Raw genomic sequence first — 14,377 nt, forward strand, 5'->3', positions numbered from 1 at the left:
CCCTGGCTGAGGTGGGGGGTGGGGGATCTTACCCTGGCTGAGGTGGGGGGGGGGGGGGTCTTACCCTGGCTGAGGTGGGGGAATCATACCATGACTGAGGTGGTCAATCAGGGCTGTCCCAGCGAGGAATCTAGAGTGTGCAGCTGCCCTGGTGCCACTCAAAGATCCAGGCTACCAGATCATCTCCTCCGAGTGCAGCCCAAAACCATAGTTCTCCTACTTACCCCTCCTACTCTGTCATGCACTATGCCATCAACCCTCCACACACCCCCCCCCCCCCCCCCCAGCATCAGAACACATTGCTACACCACAGTCTAGTGACATGTGTACAGTACACAGTCTTAAAGGACAACTGAACCATATGGAGACTGTCATATTTATTTCCTATTAAACAATACCTGTTGCCTGGTGGCCCTGCTGATCTTTTTGGCTACTGGAGTGTCTGAATCACAGCAAAAAACAGCATGCAGCTAATCTCGTCACATTTGACAATGTAAGAAACGCCTGATCTGCTGCCTGCTTGTTCAGGGGCTGTGGCTAAAAGTATTAAAGGCAGAGAGAGGATCAGCACGATAGCCAAGTAACTGGCATTACTAAAAAGGAAATAACTATGGCAGCTTCTATATCCCTCTCGCTTTAGTTGTCCTTTAAACTGTCACCGGAGGCATGGAGTTCCTATACACACATGCAAGTTGACCAACTGAGATTGAAGTTTTTGCTCATTGACACCCCCCCCCCCCCAAAAAAAAACAAACAAACAAAAAAAACACCTACAACAAAAAAAAAAACGCATTACTTGAAGCAATTCATTTTTGGAAGTAACATTTATTCACTAAATATAAGCAACAACGGGCTGACACAGACAGACTTTTCAACCCAAATAACTGTAACAGAGTAAACCTGTGTTCAACTGATTATAGGAGTGCGACTCAGGCTTGTAAATTGTGCCCGCCCCTTCCCTTATTGGGCACAGATCTAGTGATAGATGGCCAATGGGAGAAGCACAGTGAAGCAGGAGAGTTCGGGCACAATTTACGACCCAGGCTGGAGTCTCCCTGAATAAACAGTTGGACACAAGTCCACTTTAAGGGTGTGTACACACATTCAATTTTGATTGGCCTATGATTATACAATTTTACCTCTTTCATGTAATGTGAGAGCTTACCTACACAACCTGTTCAAAGTATTCAAACTCTGTTAGCCCTTGTAGCAGATGGAAGTGGTAAAATTGCCTAGGGATTGGCCAATCTAAATTGGATGTGTATATGAACCTTCAAATCCTTTCACTGAGGTTTAAGATAATAATCATTGAATCTCCACACTCTCTGTTACCAAGCGTCCTCTCTTCAAAGCTATTTGTACTTTGTAATTATGGTAACTGTGCGAGCCCTAAACCAAGTTCCCGATACAAGTTCCATTTCAGCTGACAAGAATAGAAGGAAGGGAGTCCTGTTTCCTGCTGCAAAATTTGTAATCAGAATTTTATCAGTCTCAGAGTTCTCCCCAGAATTTTTTTCCAGCCGGGTTGCATGAAAAAGTAGCCGGGTGGGGCGAGATGAAAGAATGCAGGGCCATGCTTCTCTGCACATTTCTGCTTACAGCAGAGGTGGAGTTGAGCCGATGACAGCCGGGTGGAGCACCCGGCTAAAAGAGCCTGGGGAGAACACTTAGTCTGTTACCACTTAAAGGGACTCCGAGCTCACGAAAAAAAGAAAAGTTGTACTCACCAGGGGCTTTCTCCAGCCCAGTGCTGGTCGGGAGGTCCCACGCCGGCGTCCTGGCTCCTCTCCTTCTCCCCGCTCCGGTATAGCTGACAGGCCGCAGCCCGGGCGACACTCGGTGGAGTGTCGGGCTGCAGCTTCCGCGTATGACGCGGATTACGTCACACGCCGGCCGCCTCGCGTCATCACGGCGGCCGGCGTGAAAGTACTGCGCATGCGCGCTTTAATCGCGCATGCGCAGTACTTTCACGCCGGCCGCCATGATGACGCGAGGCGGCCGGCGTGTGACGTAATCCGCGTCATACGCGGAAGCTGCAGCCCGACACTCCACCGAGTGTCGCCCGGGCTGCGGCCTGTCAGCTATACCGGAGCGGGGAGAAGGAGAGGAGCCAGGACGCCGGCGTGGGACCTCCCGACCAGCACTGGGCTGGAGAAAGCCCCTGGTGAGTACAACTTTTCTTTTTTTCGTGAGCTCGGAGTCCCTTTAAAGGGAACCTAAACTTAGAGGGATATGGATGTTTCCTTTTAAACAATACCAGTTGCCTGGCTTCCTGCTGCTCTCTTTGGTTGTAGTAGTGGCTGAGCCACACACCTGAAACAAGCATACAGCTAATCCAGTCTGACTTCAGTCAGAGCACCTGATCTGCATGCTTGTTCAGGGGCTGTGGCAAAAAGTATTAGAGACACAAGATCAGCAGGAGAGTCAGGCAACTGGTATTATTTTAAAATAAAAAATACATATCCTTTTCAGTTTAGGTTCCCTTTAAGGACCAGGGCTTTCTGCAGTGATCGGTGCTGTGTGGGCTCTCCAGCCCGCAGCACCGATCAGGATTAAGCCTTGGCGACCACACTTCCCCCCCCCCCCCCCTTTTTTCCCCACTAGGGGGATGTCCTGCTGGGGGAGTCTGATCACCGCCGGCTGTTTGTGATCTGCGGGGGGGCTCTTCAAAGCCCCCCTCCGCAGCGTTTTCCACGCTCCCTGCCTTCCCGTCCCTCCCTCTATGGGCTGCGCAGGACGGATATCCATCCTGCGTATTGAAGGATAGGCATCAGCCTATCATATGCCGGCGATCCCCAGCCAATCAGAGGCCGGGGATCGCCGATCTACGTCACGGCGCTGCTACGCAGCAGCGCCGTATGATGTAAACAGCAGGGATTTCTTCCCCGCGTGTTTACATTTTGCCGGCGAGCCGCGATCGGCGGCTCTCCGGCTGTTCACGGAGACACCCTCCGTGAACTGACATGGAAAGGCCGCTCGATCGAGCGGCCGGTTCCATGGTAACCCACTTAAGACCTGCTGACGCCTATGGACGCTAGCTGGTCCTTAAGTTAACTCTCTGCTGAATATTATTATATTTTGTCAATATTAACATGTGGTCCATGAACAACTGTGCAAAAGGCTTCACTGAATCAATTTTCTAAAAATATACAGGCATTTCCTTCCCAGTTCAACACATAAGTTGTAAAGCATTGTGGACACTCTGCTACAACAAGTTCTCAGGAAGTTTAGGGAGGCCAGTATTGGCTTCCTGACATTCCATCAGTAGCGGGAATCTGTGTTTGGGTAACACTTGTTTTCCTGAGAGCAAGTCACTAAGATCTGCTTAAAAGGAAACAGAGGGATATGGATGTTTCCTTTTAAACAATACCAGTTGCCTGGCAGTCCTGCTGATCTCTTTAGCTGAAGTAGTGGCTGAATCAGACCTGAAACAAGCATGCAGCTAATTCAGTCTGACTTCAGTCAGAGCACCTGATCTGCATGCTTGTTGAGGGACTGTGGCTAAAAGTATTAGAGACACAGGATCAGCAGGAGAGTCAGGCAACTGGTATTATCTTAAAAGGAAAAATCCATTACCTTCTCAGTTTAGGTTCCCTTTAAAGTGGACCTCTAGCCAAAACCCACTGTGTGTTGCAAATGGTGCAGATAGGCCATGTTTACATCATGAAACGCGGATGGCCATCTGCGTTTCTATGCATTGCGTGGCTGATCCCATTCCCTGAAAGTGAATGGGTCAGCCGCGCGTTTTGGTAAAAAATGCGTGCAGCATGCGTTCCTGGATTGCACTGGTCCGGAGCGCATGCAGTGTGAACATCAGACAGTGCAGTCTATGCACTTTCTGATGTCGGGCGTGTCTGCCTCCTGCACGCGTTGCTGAAATCCGGTTGGCAACACGTGCAGAGTGAACGGGGCCTTAGAAGAAATAAACTGGAAATTGGTGACAGATCAATTCTGACAGCTGTCACCAGAACAGGGGACCCCATGAGTGGATTCATCCTTCATGCTTGTTCCAATGACAACTGTGAAGAATATAGACACTAAGGCCTTGTTCACATTGCGTTCGGCTCGCGTGTCCATCTGCGTTGCCCTTTTTTTTTTTCTGCGTGGTCGCTTGTTTTTTGGGCATTTTGTAAGCACTTTTGAAGAGCGCTTCCGTCTTTTGATCCAGAAAAAAATCCGGAAATACATACTATTTTTTAAACGCTCACGTAAACGATTGCTAAAGCGATTTTGTGAGCGTTTTGCGTTTTCCAATACCTTCCATTGAGGCAAATCGCCTCAAAAATGGCCCAAGCACCTCTTTTCAAAGCAGATCGCAACAAACCGCTCTGATATGAGCTCATAGAGAATCGTTGCACAAGCACTTTCAGGGCGCTTAAAATTTTACAAAAACATGTATAATGTGAACAAGGCATCAAGGTAGCTACACACCACACAATAAAATGATCCAATTTTACAGCAATTCGATAAAAAAAGATTGGTTGTACAGAAAAATTTAAAGCTTCTCATTCGTTCAAGAAATCTGATCAAATGTTATTTAAAGGGGAACTGAAGAGAGAGGTATATGGAGGCTGTCATGTTTATTTCCTTTTAATCAATACCAGTTGCCTGGCAGCCCTGCTGGTCTATTTCTCTGCAGTAGTATCTGATTAAAACCAGAAACAAGCATGCAGCTAGTCTTGTCAGATCAGACTTATAAGTCTGAACCACTGAAACACCTGATCTGCTGCATACTTGTTCAGGGGCTATGGCTAATAGTATTAGAGGCAGAGGATCAGCAGGGCTGCCAGGCAACTGGTATTGTCTAAAAGGAAATAAACATGACAGCCTCCATATACCTCTCTCTTCAGTTCCCCTTTAATAGAAGATCGGAAGTGTTGGATTTTTCTGATCAATTTATATGAAAATTGAATGGTTTACAGTAGATTGACAACTTCTTGATGTACAGATCCAAGCAATTTTTTTTCTGAGTTCTCAATCATTTTGTTTTTTATAATTGTGAAAAATTGAACAGGTGTGTGGGACATTGGTCAGATTTTTTAAATGTTACAATCAGTCAAAAAAAAATAATAAAAAAAATGGATTGCAATTCTTGAACGAAAAAAAGATTAAAAAAAAAAAAAAATGTATGGTGTGTGAACACCTTAATGTGGACCTGAACTCTTGCACAGGACAGAAGGAAAACAGAGAAATGCACCCTGTATGTATTTAGAGAGTTTAGCCTGTCTAATTCCCCCTCATCTGTGACTAATCACAAGCTGTAATTTTTCCCCTTTGTCAGTAGACTGTCATGGCAGATAAGCTCATTTGAAAGCACAGGATGTTAATATGCCTGCTTCTATGAAAGCAGGAAGTAGAAACACTGCGGATTTATTGCAGGATTTGTATCAGATGTAACAAATAAATGTTTTATTTAAAAAGGTTATTATGCTGTTGCTTATCTTTTAGAGCTGAGATGAAGAGGATAACAAGGCAAATCTAAGGCAAATCTGAACTAGAACATTCTTCAGGTTGAAGGGCACCATCGCTGGCCATGAACCTCGATACAGAGCTATTGCAAAGTCTGAAGGTTAACCAGTCACATGACCAAGGCCAGAGAGGCACAAAACAGGTTCCACGCACAAGAAGCATTCCTGAATAGCTTATGGTCTAATGCCTCTAACATGGCTGGGAGAACAAGGCTCAAGGCACAGGTTTACACTGCCGATCATAGCCTGGCAAAAGCACGAAACACACAGCTATCCTCCAGTGTTACTGGTTGGACAGTTTTCTAACATTGTTCCAGCTCAGCGTCCCTCTCCTAAACGATAAAAAGGTAAACAGACCATATCTGAAGAAAAGACACACAAACAACAAATGTCTGTTATTTGTGAATCCAGCAAACAATGGAACGGTTCCTGAATCCTGATTAGCATTCGATCGAATTTGGATAATTTATCAATCAAACTCTCTGCTGAGCTTGTGCGGGAAGGGGTAGAGGGGGGACTCATAGCTGCTGGTGCCAGAAGTTTGCTGAATACTAAAAAGTGAAACTTCAGTGATACTGGTGAGATAAACAGTTGTATTGATCCTCCTACTCCTAAAAAACTACTTTTTAAGGTAGCCATACATCTAGCGATGTATGGGCAGATTCGACCACGAGACAAATCTCTCAAATAGAATCTGATAAGCGGAGGCCGCAGCCAGGGTCCATACTCATGAAAAATGTCATTTTTCATGAGGGGGGACAACGCCGGGGGTTTTGTCGATCGTCACGAAATGACATGCCGTTCCTGCCGTGCACCCGATCGAACAAGCCGGCCCAACATCTTGCAGCATGCGATCGAGAATACAATCAATTTTCTCCCCAAAATTGGTTGCATTGTCAGTCGGGCACGCACTTGGTCGCACCAGATTCATAGCTGAACTCAAGCAGAGAAAGAAGAAAAGCAACACTGCATATTTACTCATGTACTATGCACTGTACATACATGTCTATCTCGTCATGTCACATGTTGATCTCTTTAAAATAACTAGATTTCTGTTGATTTTGTTTTCGATAGATATTAGGATCTAGATCAGGGGTCCCCAAACGTTTTGGGTTGAGGGCCGGGTCAACGTACTTCAGACTGCTGGGGGGCCAGAGTATACATAAAATGATGTAGAAGTCTTTACGGGCCAGACAGAGAAGCATACCCAGGTGACAACCTGCAGTCCAATTGGACACCAGTGTCACCTGATGTGGAATTTGATTGGAAACCAGAAAATTACTGCTTTCTGGCTTCATTCTATATGCGGACCACCAATATTTAAAGATGTAGCTGACCGCATCTATAATATATTTTGTGTGTGGGGCCGGTAAAAAAGCCTCAGGGGGCCACATTCGGCCCGCGGGCCTTAGTTTGAGGACCACTGATCTAGATTAAAACTATTATTATTTTATAACCGACTAAAGACTAACATTACAGATCTGTCTTTAAAGCGATTTTAGCCCTTATGCTGGGTACACACGATGAGATTTCCCGTTCGATTCCCGGATCGATTCGATTAAATCAAACATGTTCGATTGGATTTCGATCGTTTTTTCCGTCGATTTTGCATACCTATCACGAAAAAAATCGATCGAAATCCAATCGAACATGTTTGATTTAATCGAATCGATCCGGGAATCGAACGGGAAATCTCATCGTGTGTACCCAGCATTAGAGGGGTTCTGTGGTGGTATAAAAAAACAAAACAAAAAAGTGTCACTTACCTTGGGCTTCTAACGGGCACCCTGCAGATATCCTGTCCCGGGCCGTCACTCAAGAATCTTCCGATCCCCGCCGCGGGTCACCTTGCAATTATTCGTCTAACTAGACAAATGTCACCACGGCTGTGCCTGCGCAGTAAGCTCCCGGACGTGCGCGGCTACGGCCAATCAGCCGCAGCGACATTCAGTGACAGTGGGGATTCCTGAGTGACAGCTCGGGACAGGATATCTGCAGGGTGCCCGTTAGAAGCCCAAGGTAAGTGACACTTTTTTGTTTTGTTTTTTTATACCACCACAGAGCCCCTTTAATATCAATCACAAAGTTGATGGCAAATGTTTAAATCCACTTAATCTTATAATCAATTAGACTTTTCTTTTCCTCACCGAATGTTTAATTGAGCAAATAAATAAATAAATAGTACAGTATATGGTCTGCTTAATAGCTATGTCGGCCCATCATAATCATGATGATTGGGCCCTAACTTTTAATTGATTTTTGTTAGACTCTATGGCTTAATTCAATTGATTGTTTAATGAAATCAAAATGTTGCCTAATGTATGCCTAGCTTGCCCATGCACACTTCGATATTCTTGTTCAATTCCCAGCAAATCTGATTACTCAAATCATATAAATTGGAAGGAATTAATTCCCTTAATGTCCGTTAAGATTGAATTTTGAACGATTTTGACCAAAAAGTATTCATTGGACAGGATGGATTGGGAAAGGGGACAGGAGCAGCAGGAGGATTGAACTTCAAACGGACTTTAACTCAGACCTTCCTCTCTGCTAAATATATACATGCAACAGCATAATGACCTTTAAAGAAAAACATTCCTTTGTTGGCGCTTGTGCCATGCTATCCTATGCACAAGTTCAGATTAGGGCGATCCCTCCGCTTTCCGCTCAGAGAAGCGCTGCATGAACCATTTTCGGAGCGATTTTGCTACAATGGAAGGTATAGGAAAATCATTGTATTTATTCTTTTCCAGATCAAAGAGTTCTCTTTCTGACTGACGTCAGGAAGTGAAAAAAAACGGAATCGCTTTGCAAAAATGCTCACCAAGGACGTCCAACTAGCAGAAATTGCCGGGAAGGGGGAAAAAAAAATTGCTGACAAAAAACGTCAAACACGAACGCTAACGTGATCAGAACGCAATGTGAAGGAGGCTTTACAGCTGATACAATATTGTTAACATCCTGTTCTTTCACATGAGTTTATCTGCCTTATCTGCTGTGGCAGTCAGCTGACGGGGAGAAATCAAATTACAACTTGTGATTAAACACAAATGAAAGGGAAATAGACAAGCTAAACTCGCTAAATACTTACAGGGTGCATTTCTCTATTTTCCTTCCGTCCTGTGCAGGAGTTCAGGTCCACTTTAATTCCTATCAGTAGCTGATACCCCCTTTGCCATGAGAAATCTTTACTTTTTCTCGAATAGATCATCAGGTACATCTGTACATCTATGTGGCTGAAACCCCTACCATAGAGTGACAGTTTGCTGTCTTTGAACCTCTTGCACTGTAAAGGCTTTTTCCAACTGCCAAGCAAGCAGTATCTCCCTCTGTGCATAGAACTCTCAGTAACGAACATTCCAAACAGATCATCTGGCAGGACTAAAGAGGTCACCACCGATGATAAATTTATGAATGTAAATCAGGGAGAGGAAACATTTTACAATGGGCAAACACTGACTAAATAATCTATAAATGAGTATTGTAAACAATAAGCAATGTTATTCAATATGTTATTTTCATTACAGTTCCTCTTTAAGTGACGGAAATCCACTTGCTGGTGTACAGAGACATTCCTAGTGGTTGTAAATAAACTGTAAGAAAGTACTTCAGCTCATGGAAAGAACAACACAGCTAATGGATGCCATTAGCATCATCTCCAGTGAAACATTACACAGATGACTGGACTCACCCTTGTCGCCGTGCGAGGTCTCTCTAGTCTCCTGATGGTGCACAGCAGACGTGCTCAGCTGGGCACTCGCCAGAGGCCGCGGGGCCATCATCACAGGGCAGTTCTGTGCATAGGTGATCAGAGACTTCCCAGCTTTCTGCAGGAAGGTCTGAGAGACCCGAGAAAGGAAAGGGCAGCGGCGGACGATTGCCTCCATTGTGGTGTGTGTGTCTGTAAAGGGGGAGAACACAGAGTCATATTCACCCTCAGCGAACTGAGCGTACGGATTCCAATCAAATACATGTCTAGACTGTAAACTAGAGTCAAGAACGCTGGACCAAGTACCAGCCCCAGTACCAGCTTCCTGCCTCTACCTAAAAGGACTATAAGACTCAGGACCACATTCCCTGCTCCTATGGGTGAACTACAAGTCCCAGCACCTTTTCCAGCTCCCACAAGAAAACTACAAATCACTACAGAAGAAAACAGTTACCCTCATCAACACTCCCATTCTTCCATAATAGAATTACTACTTCCAGCAACCCACCACTTCATATAACATTCCATGTCTCTATTAGGGGGGGGGGGGGGGGGGGGACACGTACCCCCTTTCAGTCTTTTTTTTTTCTTTTTTACTAGTAAAAAGGGATTTTACTGCTTTTGTACATTTAGGGCTCGTTTCCACTATCGCGAATCCGCATGCGTCCAATGCATGCAGATTCGCACATGGTATACAAGTGGATGGGCCTGTTTTCACTGTTGCATTGGTGATGTGCGTTTTTTGAGCGGTGAAAAAATGCACAAAAGAGCCAACGAATTCGCCTGGGAGTGGAATGCATGCGAATCGCATGCAATGTATCTAATAGGGAAATCGCATGCGTTTTTTACGCGATTACGCGTGCGATTACGCATAGGAACCAATGTAAATTAACACAGGCAGTGACATGGTTAAAAACGCATATAGCCTAACCTATGCGAAATCGCATGCGTAATCGCGTAAAATAACGCGTAAAAAAACGCACCTGCATGCGATTTCATCAGCGGTGGAATCCAGGCGATTCCGCACCGCAATAGTGGAAACGAGCCCTTACTTTTGTCTCTGTACCAGCCCTAAAGATACATACACACAAGCAATAACCATTGGTCTAAACTGCCGATAACAACCGTTGTCGCCGACTATTTTTATGTGTGTACAGCAGCCGTCTTCTCCTCCCCCCCCCCCCCCCTCCTGGGACAGATAGATGCTGCTCTGGCATGCACTGACTGTTGTCGTCCCTCTGCCCCCTCAAATTTCTGATGGGCAACAATTATTGGATGTGTGTACTTTAGACCAGGCCCGGATTTACCTCACAGGAGCCTATAGGCACAGATGTCCTGCTGGCACCTTAGATTTCACCCCCCATGAACCTACAAAACCCCAAAGCACACTGCAAGTGTGCTGTCTGTCCCAGCTGTCACTTCTCCCTTACCCGCCATAGGTAGCTACAAGTGCCCTTTAGTATTCGGAAGCCAGAAGTACCTTCAATATTAAGTAGCTAGAGGTGCCCCTGACAGAATTGAGATCTTCTCAGTGAAATGGGTGAGTACCTCTCATTTACTCTTCTCAAGACTCTGCATAGGGAAGGAGGGAAGTGCTCGGGGATGGGAGTGAGCCGCCTTTCCACCATCAGGCGCCTGTAGGCATGTGCCTACAGTGCCTTATGGTAAATCCAGACATAACAAATAATTCAAATTTTCCCCTAGTCTACAGCAGGAAGTGGGAATATCTGAAGGATACCTCATAGAGACAAAAAGTAAAATCTAATTCTGTTTGAAAGAAAACGTACAGAACTCAACAAAATGCAGTATATAATAGTTATTTATAATAATAAAAAAAGTATTAAGTGCACTATGCTGTATGAGAGAAATACCTCAGCAGCCTCCTTCCCAACTTCTATAACAACCACCATAGAAGCACTTCACAGCCCACCATTCTCAGCACCCCCTCCCATTGCTTCCATAAGAGAACTAGAAGTTTCAGATTAGACTCAACCTCTACTGAAACACTCCCCCCCCCCCCCCAGCCAGTACAGGGGGCAATTCAGTTCATGCCAGCACACCTTACACCCCAAGTCTGTAAAGGGGCAACACAGCCGACAGCATACCTTACCCCCGGCCTGTACAGGGGCAACACCAATCATGCCAGCATCCCTTACCCCGCGCCTGTACAGGGGCAACACAGCCGCCAGCATACCTTACCACCAGCCAGTACAGGGGCAACACAGATACCAGCATACCTTACCACCGGCCTGTACAGGAGCAACACCAATCATGCCAGCATCCCTTACCCCGCACCTGTATAGGGGCAACACAGTCGCCAGCATACCTTACCACCGGCCTATACAGGGGCAACACAGACACCAGCATACCTTAACCCCAGCCTGTACAAGGGCAAACCGATCATGCCAGCATACTTTCTCCCCGCCTGTACATGGGCAACACCGATCATGCCAGCACACTTTCCCCCGCTTGTACAGGGGCAACACAGCCACCAGCATATCTTACCCCCAGCCTGTATAGGGGTATCACAGATACCCCCACCCTGTACAGGGGCAACACCGATGCCATTATACCTTATCCCTAGCCTGTACAGAGGCAATGCAAAGTCAGCATATCCTACCCCTAGCCTGTATAAGGGCAACACCAATGCCAGCATACCCTACCCCAAGCCTGTACAGGGGCAACACCGAAAGAAGCATACCCTACCCCCAGCCTGTACAGGGGCAACACAGATAACAGCAGGGCTGTGTCGAAATGTTTATAAACCGAGGAGTAGGAGTTAGAAGATTTTTATACAGACTCCACAACCCTGGATGACAGCATGCCTTTGCCTGTACAGAGGCAACCCTGATGCCTGCACACCCTACCTTAACACATCCTGTACAGGGGCAAAACACATCCAGTACAGGGGCAACGACGACGCCAGCATACCCTACACACAGCCTGTACAGAGGCAACATAGATGCCAGCATACCTTACCCCCCCCCCCCCCCAAATGTACAGGGGCGACAACAATGCCAGCATACCTTACCCCAATGGGCAACACAGATGCCAATATACCTCACCCCAACCTGTATAGAGGCAACACCGATGCCAGCATACCCTACTTTAACACATCCTATACATGGGCAACAAGGAAGCCAGTATACCCTACCCCCAGCCAGTACAGGGTCAACACAGATGCCAACTTACCCTACCCCCAGCCTGTACAAGGGCAGCACCGATGCCAGCATACCCTACCCCCAGCCTGTACAGGGGCTACACCAATGCCAACATAACCTACCCCCCAGCCAGTACAGGGGCACCAACGATACCAGCATACCTTACCCTCCAGCCTGTACAGGGGCATCACAGGTGTCAGCATACCCTACCCCCCAGCCTGTACACTGGCAACACCGATGTCAGCATACCCTACCCCCCAGCCTGTACAGGGGCAACACCAACGCTAGCATACCCTACCCCCAGCCTGTACAGGGGCAACACCAACGCTAGCATACCCTACCCCCAGCTTTTACAGGGGCAACAATACCGACGCTAGCATACCCTACTCCCAGCTTGTACAGGGGCAACAATACCGACGCTAGCATACCCTACCCCCAGCTTGTACAGGGGCAACACCAATGCCAACATACCCTACCCCCCAGCCAGTACAGGGGCACCAACGATACCAGCATACCCTACCCCCCAGCCTGTACACTGGCAACACCGATGTCAGCATACCCTACCCCCCAGCCTGTACAGGGGCAACACCAACGCTAGCATACCCTACCCCCAGCCTGTACAGGGGCAACACCAACGCTAGCATACCCTACCCCCAGCTTTTACAGGGGCAACAATACCGACGCTAGCATACCCTACTCCCAGCTTGTACAGGGGCAACAATACCGACGCTAGCATACCCTACTCCCAGCTTGTACAGGGGCAACAATACCGACGCTAGCATACCCTACCCCCAGCTTGTACAGGGGCAACACCAATGCCAACATAACCTACCCCTCAGCCTGTACAGGGGCAACACCAATGCCAACATACCCTACCCTCAGCCTGTACAGGGGCAACACCAATGATAGCATACCCTACCCCCAGCCTGTACAGGGGCAACACCAATGCCAACATACTCTACCCCCAGCCTGTACAGGGGCAACACCAATGCCAACATACTCTACCCCTAGCCTGTACAGGGGCAACACCAATGCCAACATACTCTACCCCTAGCCTGTACAGGGGCAACACCGATGCCAGAATACCCTACCCCCAGCCTGTACAGGGGCAACACCGATGCCAGCATACCCTACCCCCAGCCGGTACAGGGGCAACCCCAATACCAGCATACCCTACCCCTCAGCCTGTACAGGGGCAGCACCGATACCAGCATACCCTACCCCCAGCCTGTACAGGGGCAACACCAATGCCAACATACTCTACCCCCAGCCTGTACAGGAGCAACACCGATGCCAGCATACCCTACCCCCAGCCTGTACAGGGGCAACACCAATACCAACATACCCTATCCCCGCCTGTAAAGGTACTCAACAGGTCCTAAGCACCCCGTCTCTGCTCCTCTACAGGAGCACTACGTGTACCAGGACGACCACCCAATCTGTACAGCAGAATTACACTTACTAATAACACCCTATAAGCGCACTACAAGTGCCAGCACTGCTAAGTCCTGATAATTACTTACCTAAGTTACCTTCTCTCAATGAGCTCCGTTCAATCTAATGTCCGTTCAGTCCAGGCTCCCCAATGTCATCCGCAAATGAGCCTCCTTCACCCCGCCCTCTCAGCGAGCCTGAGCCCAGCCCCTCTCTGTAGCCAATTACCTCCATCCCCATAGCTGCTAGACGTTCCCTCCATCCAATCGCAGTCCTCTGCCTGCTCTGTCGTGATGCGCAATGACGTCAGTGGCCTCGCCACGCCTTTCTCATTCAGTCTACTTGTACTTAGTCTAGAATAGATAGAAGACACTAGGGCAGCACACAGCACACGAGAATATCACAAGACCTCCTCATGTGTGTCCTACTCCTGGGGGATGGGTGGCTTCACCTATTTACCTTTACAGCCAATATGTGGAACTGAAGCCATTACACAAGATGCCTGCTAGGAAATTACATTTAGTGGTATAGCTACAGATTCATGGACCCTAGTAGAAGTGTTACATTTAGGCCTCCCACAACAGTTAATATTGGGGTGCCCCACC

General features: G+C 47.3%; 1 protein-coding gene across 2 annotated transcripts in view; it reads right to left on the minus strand.

Annotated features, from left to right (window-relative positions):
* Positions 1-13,972, minus strand: part of ALAS1 (5'-aminolevulinate synthase 1) — a 48,926-nt gene extending 34,954 nt beyond the window's left edge. Inside the window, exons 1-2 of one of the 2 annotated variants that reach the window (XM_068253149.1) lie at positions 13,871-13,972; positions 9,160-9,369 (exon numbers count right to left, since the gene is read on the minus strand). In XM_068253149.1, the coding sequence (XP_068109250.1) occupies positions 9,160-9,355 (196 nt within the window). In that variant the 5' untranslated portion in view covers positions 9,356-9,369; positions 13,871-13,972. Of the gene's footprint in view, positions 1-9,159; positions 9,370-13,861 lie in introns of both variants that reach the window. The other variant, XM_068253148.1, reaches the window with a different exon arrangement.
* Positions 13,973-14,377: the final 405 nt, after the last annotated feature.

This window comes from Hyperolius riggenbachi, chromosome 9 (genome assembly GCF_040937935.1).
Source record: "Hyperolius riggenbachi isolate aHypRig1 chromosome 9, aHypRig1.pri, whole genome shotgun sequence".
NCBI classification, from domain to species: domain Eukaryota; kingdom Metazoa; phylum Chordata; class Amphibia; order Anura; family Hyperoliidae; genus Hyperolius; species Hyperolius riggenbachi.